Below are 13,643 nucleotides of genomic sequence, written 5' to 3'. Positions count from 1 at the left end.
CCCACTTCCCTCCCTGCACTGTTCTGATGTGTCCCAAGCAATCTGTTCCCCTTTGTCTTTCATTTTCATAGATATTAATGTCAGAAGGGACCATTATGATCATCTAGTCTGACCTCCTGCACAGTGCAGGCCACAGACTCTCACCCACCCACTCCTGCGATAAACCTCTCACCTATGTCTGAGCTATTGAAGTCCTCAAATCATGGGTTAAAGACTTCAAGGAGCAGAGAATCCTCCAGCAAGTGACCCATGCCTCATGCCGCAGAGGAAGGTGAAAAACCCCCAGGGCCTCTGCCAATCTGCCCTGGAGGAAAATTCCTTCCTGACCCCAGATATGACAATCAGCTGAACCCTGAGCATATGGGCAAGATTCACCAGCCAGATACCCAGGAAAGAATTCTCTGTATTAACTCAGATCCCACCCCATCTAACATCCCATCACAGGCCATTGGGCCTATTTACCGTGAATAGTTAAAGATCAATTAATTGCCAAAATCATGTTATCCCATCATACCATCTCCTCCATATTTTCTTTGGTTTGGAGGTGGAAACATATCGAAGCATCCTCAATTGTGTGCGTGAATTGTTTGGGCTTGTGAGAGACTTGACCAGTTTGATGTTCTGTGTACGCAAGCTATTGTTGTTCCCAGGTTTAGGCCCTTTTGAGAGCTTTGCTTCCTCACACAGAATATCAACCTGGCCAACCCTCTCACAAGCCCAAACAATTCACACACACAATTGAGGATGCTTCGGTATGTTTCCACCTACAAACCAAAGAAAACAAAAGATAAAATGCAGACAGGACTACACTCTGTCCTTGTCCTGTATAAGGAATTCCCATTGAAAGGGACTTTTTATGCCAAAATGGTGAACAGAATGTGGCTCATATTTAAATGCAGCCAAACTCACCCATTAGTTTCAAATCTAGCCCTGTCCATACAGTGGGGCTTTCTTCGTGGGGTGTTCATCACTAGCCCATTGATTTCAGTGAGATTACTCTCAAGGAGTAAGGTACTACTCCATGTAAGTAAGGGTGGGAGAATCTCAGGCCTAGCTTGCAAATACTTCACAAAGTCAGAAAGAGACAAAAACCACTGGATTTTGCATTTGACAAATGCTCTACGGCCACCATTTATTACAAGCTAGATAACAGAAATAACAATAGCCCACTGAGTTGGAGGATATGTAAAGACACTTGGACTTGCTCCCAAAATATGAACCAAATTTTTGGAGGTTCAAATGGTTTTGTCAGTATGCTGTTAGTAGTATTCCAGTAGCAGCCTCTGACGGGGTTGGGAATCACCACCACAGCGCCTCCTGCTGGTCACTCTGGTAATTAGCTCAGTTCATGCAGAGTGCCCTCTGCCAGTAGTGTCCTGTCTGTCTCTCACCCTAGATTAGCGTCTCATAGAATCATAGAATATCAGGGTTGGAAGGGACCCCAGAAGGTCATCTAGTCCAACCCCCTGCTCAAAGCAGGACCAATTCCCAGTTAAATCATCCCAGCCAGGGCTTTGTCAAGCCTGACCTTAAAAACCTCTAAGGAAGGAGATTCTACCACCTCCCTAGGTAACGCATTCCAGTGTTTCACCACCCTCTTAGTGAAAAAGTTTTTCCTAATATCCAATCTAAACCTCCCCCACTGCAACTTGAGACCATTACTCCTCGTTCTGTCATCTGCTACCATTGAGAACAGCCTAGAGCCATCCTCTTTGGAACCCCCTTTCAGGTAGTTGAAAGCAGCTATCAAATCTCCCCTCATTCTTCTCTTCTGCAGGCTAAACAATCCCAGCTCCCTCAGCCTCTCCTCATAACTCATGTGTTCCAGTCCCCTAATCATTTTTGTTGCCCTTCGCTGGACTCTCTCCAATTTATCCACATCCTTCTTGAAGTGTGGGGCCCAAAATTGGACACAGTACTCCAGATGAGGCCTCACCAATGTCGAATAGAGGGGAACGATCACGTCCCTCTATCTGCTCGCTATGCCCCTACTTATACATCCCAAAATGCCATTGGCCTTCTTGGCAACAGGGGCACACTGCTGACTCATATCCAGCTTCTCGTCCACTGTCACCCCTAGGACCTTTTCCGCAGAACTGCTGCCTAGCCATTCGGTCCCTAGTCTGTAGCTGTGCATTGGGTTCTTCCGTCCTAAGTGCAGGACCCTGCACTTATCCTTATTGAACCTCATCAGATTTCTTTTGGCCCAATCCTCCAATTTGTCTAGGTCTTTCTGTATCCTATCCCTCCCCTCCAGCGTATCTACCACTCCTCCCAGTCTCGACCTATGTTGCTCCCAACTTGTGGCGTCCTCTTTGGGACACTGCCCTCCGGCAGTGCCTGCTGCTCCAGTCTCACCCCCTTCCGGGGCTTTGGTGTTATCAGCAGTCCTTCACCCCAGCCACAATGGCCAACCACACCCCCACAGTCTAACCCCTTTTGGCAGGGATCTGGTGCAGTCTGTGATGGCCACTCCTAACAGCCAGGTGGAAGTGCAAGGGGGGGACCCAGGGCCACCCTCTACTCTGGGTCCCGACCCAGGGACCCTTTGGTGGCAGCCTTCCTGCCTGCCCTCCTTCTCTCCCTTTGTCCATCTCTCTCCCTGGGCTGTTTCCCCTTCACACCAGGTAGGCCCTTTTTCTCAAGGACCACAGCCTGGCCCCCGGCCCCTCACCTAGGAGACAGACCTTCGCCCTCTGAAGGCCTGGGAGAGGCTGCCTGCTTTCTTCCTGGGCAGCCTTTATATAGGGCCTAGCCTAGCCCTGATTGGCTGGCTGTAATATTGGCCCTGATTGGCTCTAACAGGCCCTCCCTGATTGGCTGCCGCCTTGTGCAGCTGTTCTGGCCTATTGTAGCCCAATTTGGCATGGGGGTGGGGCACCGCCCCACCACACAGCCCCACTGATGTATAAATGCATAATGAGAGAGAGACTTTGCCCTAAAGAGCTCACAAGTTAAATAGACTAGAAGGACAAGGAGAAATAGATGAAGTAACTCAGCCAAGGTCATACAGCAGGTCAGTGGCCGAGCTGGGAACAAACCTCAGGTCTCCTTACTTTCAGTCCACTGTCTGACTAGGTCCAAGAAGGTTGACAGAGAGTTCTTGGGTTATAGGAGCTCGTCCAAACAGAAGCTGACTTCCTAATCGCTACTGTTCCACCCATCACTAATTACCACTGAGCATGAAAAAAGCAAACATTTGACCAGAAACAGTTCAGGGATTCAGAGACTGAGACATCGTCTCACATGGTGCCTTTCTGTGAAACCTTCCAAGGCATGGTCTAAAACTGCTTTACAAAAGGGTTTGTGCAATTATGAGCAATGAGTCCCCTATAGAGTAGATGAACATGAGTCAGCCACATAACAGCTGTTGTGCATTGCTTCTCAATGTGGTGTCATCTTCACAGGATAAAATCTAATACAAATCCTATGTGCGCTAGATGTGGAGAGTAAGACCTGAAAGCACCAAATACATCAGAAAACAAACGGCTTCCTTTTCACTTCAGGCCCAATTCATGGGGTGGAATGTGAATTGCAACCACTGCTTAACTCCTGTGTGTCTTGCATTTTATGGTGAGTCATTGCAGGGGATGTATTATTCAAACCATTTTATCTTGCTTCTTTGACATTCTAGATGGGCCCTATTTGAAGGATTCCGTTAGCATTCAAAGCTTGGCAGTTTCCTCCATCATTACTCTGTACTTTACAGATCTGGGTCAGCAGGTCAGTTGGACCACAGTAAGTATGTCCTTGTAACAATCAACACGATAGATCTTAATGTACAACACATTTCAAGCTTCAGATTGCTCCCACTTCCTTGGCCTGTCCTTCTCTACGTCAAATTGCATAATTATTTTATCATCCCTCAAACCCGAATTAAGTGATAGTCAGCCAAGTTATCAACCTAGTAACTCAGACATCTGATTAAAGATTAGAGGATGGACATAACAATAGTCCCTGAGGCAAAAAAATCAATTTTTAAAAACCATTTTATCTTATCGTAGGCTAACCAGTGAAGGACCTTTAACCAAAGATGTTTATTTACTGCACAGGCTCTTTGGGTTTCAGAATGAAAGGAGATACAGATATAAAACTTTACTAAAACAGGAAGATAATCTGATGTAGTAGCTCAGTGCATTTACCCATCAGTTCACCTGAAAGGGGAATAGGAAGGATCAGGCTATAGATTACGTTCTGAAGCTGACTAATGAAGCTAAGAATGCCAAGGTATTTTAACCTCTTTGATACGGAGTGCCACAACGACAGAATTAATTTTCAATAGATACTGAAATTTACTTTATGAAATAGCAACATAGTTATATTACAGTAACGCCTGCGGGAGGGGGCTGACTGATCATTGTGCTAAGCGCTGTACCAACACATAGTAAGAGGCAGTCCTTGCCCCAAAGAGATTACTGTCTAAATAGACAAGACAGTTAAAGGGTGGAGAGGAAATAGAGGTACACATCACACATCAGGTTGCAGAGGTGGGATTAGAACCCAGGTCTCCTGAGCTTAATCCAGTGCTCTGTCTACTTGACCATGCTGCTATACCCTGTGGCTTTTCTATAAGCTATGATATGTGATTTTTGAGAGCCCCAGACCCATCAGCAAACAGAGCTTTTGGGGGAGGAGAGGGGAATTCCTGGTTTTTGCATGTGGAAACATACGTTATTTAGAGTTGCTTGGTTTCTGAAAGTGATAAAAGGAAGTATGAAGTCATTCATAGCAATCAATACTCTGTAAATTACTTACACTTCTTTTAATATTGCACTTGAATTAGTTTTTAATTGCCATCAATGAGGAAGGACCAGATTCTCACAACCTTCCCCATACTGAGTATTCTACTACTTAGCAGTCAGAATTAAAGCCCTTCTCAATGGGCTAGTTGGAGCCTGCATGAAGGGCAGTGTGGAACTGCTGCCTCCCAGAGGCAGTCCTAGGATGGAATTGTGACTCAGGGAGCCACCCGCATCTTGGACAGGAAGGAGTGAATGACCACAAGTCTTAGAAGGGAACAGCTTCCTCTTGGCATGTGCCTAGGTAGCTACTCTTGATCCTCTCCCAGCCCTCTTGTTGGAGGGGCATGCAACAAGAAAGCAGGGCCTCCTCTCTGCACTAAGCCAAAGATCCAAGTAGGTTGAGCCAGGGCTTGGGAAGACAGGGGAATGTGACTGTCCTGCTCGCCTTGAGCATGGCCAGGGCCCAGTCTAGCCCACTGTGAGGAAGGCTGTGAGAATCTGGCCCTTAGTATTTCCATTTCTTGGTCAGAATCGATAGGAGAAGCTAATTGGTAGCTTGTAGCCACAGCCCTGCCACGGGGCAGGGGAGCACTGGAAAGATTCCCACCTTAGAGAAACAAAATGTTTCTTAGAGCTGCTCACTTGCACTGTGGGAAATTAATCTGTGACACCCCCCCCCCACAAGGGACACAACACACATCCCCCCTCCTCCCAACCAGATACTAGCCCTTGTGCTCCCTGAAATATACGGGCTGCCATTCTGGCTGGTTCTTACAAGATAAGTCTTGGCTGCCAAGCCTGGGCGAGCTTCGTACACGTGGAGCATCCCCATTGCACAGTGCTACCCGTGCCTGACCCATGTAACTGCACCCACGGTTCTGTACTAGCCCGTGTGCTGGGATGGATTTCTGGGGGCATAGCCCATGGTTCTTAGCGGTGCGTAAAAGCTGGCTACTCTTATTAATTCATTCACAGGGTGCTCTCTCTTACCTCGCAGGGAGCTGCTCTCTGTGGCAGGGACAGGGGACAATGCTTTATGAACATAACCTCCAAGTGGGGTTACTCATTGTTTATGCAGATAGTTCTGAAGGTGAAAGCAAACAGCATTTGGCAGGAAGAGCTTTTAATGAGCGTGTCATCCAGGAACTCAGTTTGCAAACCACCAAGTGGGCCATAGCGCACTCAACTGACTTCTCTACCTCTCCACTTCTTTCCTGTCCGCCACGCTTAGAAGTGGGTCTTCACATCACACCTTCCCCAGAAGGTGGGTGTGAGATTCTGGACAGCTGACAGTATGCCGGCAGGAGGATGTATTGGATGGCATCTCTGTATGCTGCACTTCCGCAGCCATTGAGCAGGCAACGGTTGGGTTAAGACACAGTGCAGAAACAGGGAGCAGTTAGACAGGAATATACAACCCCGATGGAATTGTGGGATAGCACTGGAGGACTAACAGCACCCTCGTTTGATTCACATGCATTCTCACTGCAAAGTAGGCATGTTGCAAGCCAGGGCCAGCTCTAGGCTTTTTGCCACCCTAAGCAAAAAAATTTTTGGCCACCCCCACTTTTTTTTTCATACCCCCCTGTCACCAGCTTCGCCCAAACTTCACCCCTTTCCCAAATCCCCAGCCCTGCCTCCTCCCCCGGGTGTGCCTCATTCCCCCCACATTGCTTCCTGCGGCTTCCCCCCCCCCCGCAACCCTTTGCCCTAGCTCACCTCTGCTCCTCCTACTCCCTTGAACAAGCCGCCACTCCGCTTCTCCCCCTCCCTCTCAGGCGAGGGAGAGGCAGCGCATTCAGGGGAGCAGGCAGAGCGGAGGTAAGCGAGGGTAGGGGGGAGCGCAGGAAGTAACGGGGGGAGGGTAGAGGAACCAGTTCCCCACCCCAGCTCACTTCCGCTCCACCACCACTGCCTCCCCCAAGCACACTGCCACTCGGCTTCTCCTCCCTCCCAGACTTGCCGCGCGAAACAGCTGTTTCGCGTGCAGCAAGCCTGGGAGGGAAGGGAGAGAAGCGGAGCTGTGGTGGCGCGCTCAGGGGAGCAGGCAGAGGCGAATTGGGGCGGCGGGGGCACATTTCTAGGGGCGCAGCAGGGCCGGCGCCGGAATGCCGCCCCGAGCACCTGCTTGTTTTGCTGGTGCCTAGAGCCGGCCCTGTTGCCAGCCCAGGCTGAAGTGGAATTCCAGCTCAAGCCTACAGCCACAGCTGTCCCTGTTAGCTCAGGCTTAATGCACCCTCCAGCCTGGGTGCGAAGTTTTTCCTGTGTGGAAAGATGGGAGAATTAGGGACAACATGTGGGCTCTAGCTGGGATAACTCTGTAGGGAAGACATGCCCACACAAGCTGACTGTGGGCAGTGGTCCCTCAGTGCCTCCCCTACACAGCTGCATAAGGTGTAATGGAGCAGCAATATGATCTGCCCCTCAGTAATCCAGGTAGGTAGCAATCACTGTGCATTACTAACCATTACTGCAAATCACTTACAGAACGGACCCATTTTGACTGTGCCTAAGCAATGAACTAGTGCTTTGCAGACACATCGGCAAAGGGCATGTTACTGCCCGACTTTTGTCCTGGACAAGGGCAGCTTCCGGGTCAGAGCTGCAAGATGGCACATCTCTTCCCTGCAATTTGTGATGGTCTTACAGTCCTAGCCCTCTAGGCTTTCACCTGTAGGCATTTGTAGCTGTTCTGCTGAATGAATGCCACATAGATTTCTGCTTACCCTGGAGGGCAGAAGGCAACACCCTGAAAGGTGCATTCTTCGAGTCTGAACTCAGAATCGCAGGAGCATCTGCCCAATATGCTCTTCCCTTTGCATGTTTAGTTCCACCACTTCAGCCAGATCGTCAACTGGTGTAAATCAGCATAAGTGTGTTGACTAGGGTTGTCAACTCTGACTGAAGCTATACTGGGAGATGTTTTTCCCCAACATGACAATGTCATTTTCTTAAAATAGCCTATTAAAATCTCCCAGATTGCTTTCAGTAATCACCAGGAGATCGATGCTGATTCTGGGAGACTCCAGGCCAATCCAGGAGGGTTGGCAACCCTAGTGTTGACTTCAGTGGAGTTAATTCAATTGACCACGTATGGCCCATTGACTTCCATAGAGCTATGCTGATTTACACCAGCGCTTCTGGTACTGTTTCATGTTTGTAGATTATTTAGTTGTAACAATAACTGAGTTTAATCTCTTCCTTCCCAGTGGTTTATGTCGCCTAAAACAGGAGCATAACCAAAGCTTAATTCCCCATTGTCAATAATGAATTTACAGCGAGGCATCAGTACCACAGGTGATAGCATCTTTTACTATTTAATTCATGTGTAGAAAGTCCTCTCCATGGGTTTCTCAATATTCATCTTACCACATTGTCATAGAATCATAGGCTTTAAGGTCAGAAGGGACCATTATGATCATCTAGTCTGACCTCCTGCACAACATAGGCCACGGAATCTCACCCACCAACTCCTGTAACAAACCCCTAAATTATGTCTGAGCTATTGAAGTCCTCACATCGTGGTTTAAAGGCTTCAAGATGCAGAGAATCCTCCAGCAAATGACCTGTGCCCCATGCTGCAGAGGAAGGTGAAAAACCCCCAGAGCCTCTGGCAATCTGCCCTGGGGGAAAATTCTTTCCCAACCCCAAATATGGTGATCAGCTAAACCCTGAGCATGTGGGCAAAACTCACCAGCCACACACCCAGGAAAGAATTCTCTGTAGTAACTCAGATCCCACTCCATCTAACATCCCATTACAGGCCATTGGGCATATCTACCGCTAGTAGTCGAAGATCAAATAATTGCCAAAATTAGGCTATCCCATCATATCATCTCCTCCATAAACTCATCAAGCTTTGTCTTGAAGCCAGATATGTCTTTAGCCCCCACTGCTTCCCTTGGAAGGCTGTTCCATATACTAAACTGTCTCAGTTCTCAGCAGGAGGAATATTCTTCCTCACTGTGCCATTAGTTTAAATATTCAGAACTTTTATGGTAGGGTTATTCTATAACAGCATACAGTGTATAAACTATTGCATTGTACAATAAAAAGCATTTAAAACTTTTATTTATTTAAGATTTATGGTTATTGATGATTATAGTAGTGCTCCATGGCCCCAGCCAAATGAGCTGCAGCAGAGATTTGAGCACCTGAGTGCACTGGCCACCGGGCTACTGGGTATTCTGTGGTGGGTTGGCCCCCTAAGCCGTTTTTTCATGAGAAAGGGCTGACTTGGTTTGGGCACCTGGCTCCCGGAGAGAGTTCACAGCTGAGAATCCCAAACCGAGATTAGCATCTCCCTTCAGACCATCAGTCAATCATCTAGAGGGCCAGATCCATGGGAATTAGGCACCTTTGTGAATCTGGGCCCTAAACCCCATCTCTTCCCTCTGCATTTCAGGCCTTTTGAGCTTAGACAGATCTCCACTCAGCTTCTTGGCTTCTGAGAATCCCTCTCTCTAGGCACCTAAGTCTCCCCATGCGGGATATGAGAGCCTGGGCATCTAACTTGGAGATGAAGATTCCACTTGGCCACAGGGCACCTAAAAGTTAGTCATTGCAACTCCTAAGCCACTTTTTGAATCTAACCCCAAGTTATTTAAGAGCCTAAGTGCCAACTTCAAAAATGACAAAGGCACTTTAGGACCCTAAATCTCATCAAAAGACAATGGAGCTTAAACTCTTAAGTGCTTTGCCACATGAAGTACTGTAACTGGGCCTCACCGTGCCACGCTGGGTTCAGCCTCCTGGCCCCGCTCCCCAGTGAGTCAGGACCACTTCTAGCTGGTACAACATCTATGCTCTTTATTCCTGTGTCCGGTCCCCACCACCAAGCTCTAACTATTTACAGGTTCGGACTAGCACAGGCCTCAATGGCACCAGGCTCCTAGCTCCCTCTGAGCCTACTCTCCTCTCCTGGTCTCCATCCCCCTGGGCTCACTTCCTCCTAAGCTTTTAGCCCCTGTTAACGAGGCAGGCAGGTGTGGCCAGTTTCCAGGCCAGTCCTAGCTAGTGGCCAGCCCCTACCCATTTCTCCTGACTGGGTGGCAGGAGCTGTTTAGGGCTTCCTCTGCAGTGCCCTGCCACCAGTACTCAACAACTAACATTCCCTCTGAGGACAGTTCTTCCCCACAAACTAGTCTCAACAGGTGCTGCCACGTGCTGAAAATCTGGCCAGTTGATTTAGATGCCTAAGTGGGTCTGGAGCTCTTTCAGAAGTTGGTCCTATGTGTTTTCCAAGCAACTAACATACTTTAGATTGCTATATAGCCACTCTTAAGAGGTTTCTTCTGTTTGATTTGGAACCAATTCCAAAGCAATTCCCCATTATAGGTAAAAGTGAATTATCAGACCAGTAGAATTTTGCATATCAGAAAGAACTTTTAAAGTGTAACCAGTGTATGTAAATAATATAAAATTAATAATTTTTTTCTCTCAGTTTATACAATAATATTCCTTTAAGAAATGTCAAGGGGAAATTGTTCTCTTCCAGCTGTCTCTTCTAGTGCTGGATGGATGAGGTAATATTTACTAGACCAACTTCTGTTGGTGAGAGAGAGAAACTGTTGAACTCCATAAAGCTCTTTTTAAAGTTGCCTACTGAGTTGGTCAGAAAATGGATTATCTGTCCCTCAAAACAATTTGAGATTTGTTTATCTGGAGCTGTTTAAAAAAATCACTTTTTTTAACAAAATGGAATTCTGGAAAAAAAATTGGTTCAGGTCAATTATTGGATTTTTTTCCCTAAAAGATCTGCTCTATGAACTATTTTTGAGAATTTCTTTGCCCTTTGCTAAGATGGAGGACAGACTAGATGGTCACAGTGGCCTTTTTCTTGCCTTAGAATCTGTGAATCAAAGCATTTTATTTCAATTTCAACTTGTTTTTTAATTTTTAATTTTGTATATATACAAGTTTTGAAGCCAAAAATCAAAACTTTTCACTCTAAAAATGTCAAAACAGGATAATTCAATATTTTCAAAACTTTTTTCAATTTTTTTTTCTAAAATAACATTTCTTCATGATTGATACAATTTTGTAAAACATTTCAGTTGAAAGAAAATGGCTTTTTCTTACAGGAAATTCCATCTCTAGTCTTTTCCCCTCCCTGTTTCTTCCGGAACTAAAATTAGCACAAACTTGTAATTTACTTCTGTGCAAGAACTGTTAGTTGTTTTTGCCTAGCACTGAGAGTAGAAAAGGTTAGTTTTCTGCAGCAGAGATGCTAGTGGGATCTGAGTTCACAGATCATTTTTATATGGCTCCTAAAAAAATGCTACCTTGGTGGGTTTGAATTCCTCATTAATGGGGTGTTGGTGTTTTGTTTAATCTGTGACCAATTTGGGGCCTAATCTAGTAGGCAGAGACCTCTTTTATATATTGCCTTGTTGTGTGGCTGACAGATAACAATACACAAGGCTCTTATTGTAAATCAGCCTCAAGCCAGTCCTCTGTCTATCTAATTCACGTTTTTGTTAAAACTCTCCTTATTTGGGCAGTGATTACACAATCAGGTTTAGCTGGGTCTGTTATCTAGCCACTAAGGGTGTCAGGCGCCATCATTATCCTCATAGTCAGAGGTGAAGAAAATATGATAAAAGCCAACTCAAAGAGGTGAGCATGAAGCTTTATTAATTTGCAGTTTAAGTCTGCCAATTTAATGAGGTTGTTAAGACCTGAAGACAGAACTTCATTTAGGCTTCTATTCGGCAATGTATTTAAGCATGTGCCTAAGTTTAAGAACATGAGTGCCATTGACTTCAAAGAGATTATGCATATGCTTAAAGTTAGGCAATTTCTTAAGTACCTTGCTGTTTGCGGGAATTAAAATGCTTGGTTTAACAGCAGAACTGGAATACATTTAGGGTTTGTCTATACATGCCACTTAGGAAAGTTAACTCGGATTAACTAACGGTGTGAATTTAAAGTGGATTAGTGGATTAGTGAAACGCCATTAAACCTCTAGGTGTATGCTTTTATTCTGAAATAAAGTGGATTTCATTTGATTTAGATTAATTCAATTTTTAATTAAAATAAATTAGATTACATCCAATTTAATTCTGAATAAGAGCATCGATGCAGGGGTTCCATTAATCCACTTTAAAGTTAATTCAGATTAATCTTTCTGAGGGTCCCCATGTAGATGCCTGAGATTGTAATGATTTAGATTATAAACTCTTTGGGGGCAATGATTGTCTTTTTGTTCTGTATTTGTGCTGTGCCCAGCATAATAGAGTTCTGGACCAAGACTGAGGTTCTTAGATATTAGTGCAACTCAAGTCATTAGTAATAATCAGTCACACTGTTCTAAGTGCAAGAAGACTTTCATTCTCTGACTTGACTTACTACTGCACACTGCAATGGATGTCTGTTAATATAAATAATACAGTTGGTTGAAAAATGGGAATTATGTTTGATGGGAATTAAATTCTTTTGACCATTTCCCATAAAAAATCATTTTTGACAGACCACTGAAACCCCCTTTTTTCCCCATTTTTGAAAAATTGTTTTTGTTTAAAACAAAATGTGTTCAGTAAAAAAATTTCAGCATCTGAAAACCAAGAAAAAAACAAAAAACATTTTAACCAGAAAATGGGGAAAAATCACAGAAAAAATTAAGTTTGGTCAAAGAAACATTTTTTTTACTTTGGCACCCCCCGCCCACACACATAGTCTCTAATAAATAATGGAAACATAATGAGGATAATAGCACTTTTTGTCTTAAGCCTGCTTTCCAGACTAATCAATCTACACCACACGCCTTTGGGGCAGATAAGTAATGTAATTCCCGATGTAGAGACATGGGAAACTGAGACAGAAACGTTAAATGGTTCCAAAACAACAAAGTATACTAGCTATAAAGCTATCCCTCCCCCTGCTCCCATTCATGTCTGGGTAATGCAGCTCTGTGCAGGAGGAGAGGACATGGTTTATTGAAAGGATCAGGTATTCCTGTTCCCTGAGAAAGGAAGAAACAAGTCACCTGGTTCTTCTCTTGCTTATATAACCCACACCCACTGAGCATGCACTCTCCCCTGCTAGTGATGGCTAGGTTGATGCGTGTGCTCTAGCCTTGGTTAATCAGCTGGGGTCATTTAGCTCAAACAGGCGTGTGTTTCATGATCCCAAGTTCCCAGGTTCAGTTCCCCCCCTGCCAACAACAACCCATCCTGGTGAGTGGTGGTAAACTGGGAGTAATGCCACTGAATAAAGACATGTGAAAAGTACTTCACTTAGGAAGTAAAAATCAAATGTACGACTACAAAATGGGGAATGACTGAGTAGGTCGTAGTACTGCTGGAAAGGATCTGGTGGTTATAGCGGACCACACACAGATATGAGTCGTCAATGCACTGAAGCTTCAAAAAAGGCTAATATGATTCTGGGATATATTAACAGGTGTGTTGTATGGAAGACACAGCAGGTATCTGTCCAGCTCCACTCAGCACTGGTGAGGCCTCAGCTGGAGTACTGTGTCCAATGGTGAGCATCACAATTTAGGAAAGATGTGAAGAAACTGGAGAGCGTCCAGAGGAGAGCAACAAAAATGATAAAAGATTTAGAAAATCTGATTTAGGAGGAAAGGTTAAAACAACTGGGCATGTTTATTCTTGAGGAAAGAAGACTGAGGAGGGGCCTGAGAACAGTCTTCCAATATGTTAAGGGCTGTTCTAAAGCAGACAGTGATCAATTGGTCTCCATGTCCTCTGAAGATAGGACAAGAAGTAATGGGCTTAATCTGGAGCAAGGGAGACTCAGGTTAGATGTTAGAAAAAACTTTCTAACTCTCTGGGTAGTTAAGCTCTGGAATAGGCTTCCAAGGGAGATTGTGGATTTCCCATCATTGGAAGCTTTTGAAAACAAGTTGGATGAACACCTATCGGGGATGGCCTAGGT

At 45.3% G+C, this 13,643-nt stretch overlaps 1 protein-coding gene across 1 annotated transcript in view; it reads left to right on the top strand.

The window, feature by feature from the left end:
• Nucleotides 1-13,643, top strand: part of TECRL (trans-2,3-enoyl-CoA reductase like) — a 121,969-nt gene that overhangs the window by 67,261 nt on the left and 41,065 nt on the right. Inside the window, exon 4 of the mRNA XM_073340004.1 lies at nt 3,635-3,738. Within this exon, the coding sequence (XP_073196105.1) occupies nt 3,635-3,738 (104 nt within the window). The remainder of the gene's footprint in view (nt 1-3,634; nt 3,739-13,643) is intronic.

Source organism: Lepidochelys kempii, chromosome 4, assembly GCF_965140265.1.
Source record: "Lepidochelys kempii isolate rLepKem1 chromosome 4, rLepKem1.hap2, whole genome shotgun sequence".
In the NCBI taxonomy this organism is placed as follows: Eukaryota; Metazoa; Chordata; order Testudines; family Cheloniidae; genus Lepidochelys; species Lepidochelys kempii.
Note: the sequence above shows the minus strand (reverse complement) of the source record. Positions and strands in the feature narration are given on the sequence as shown.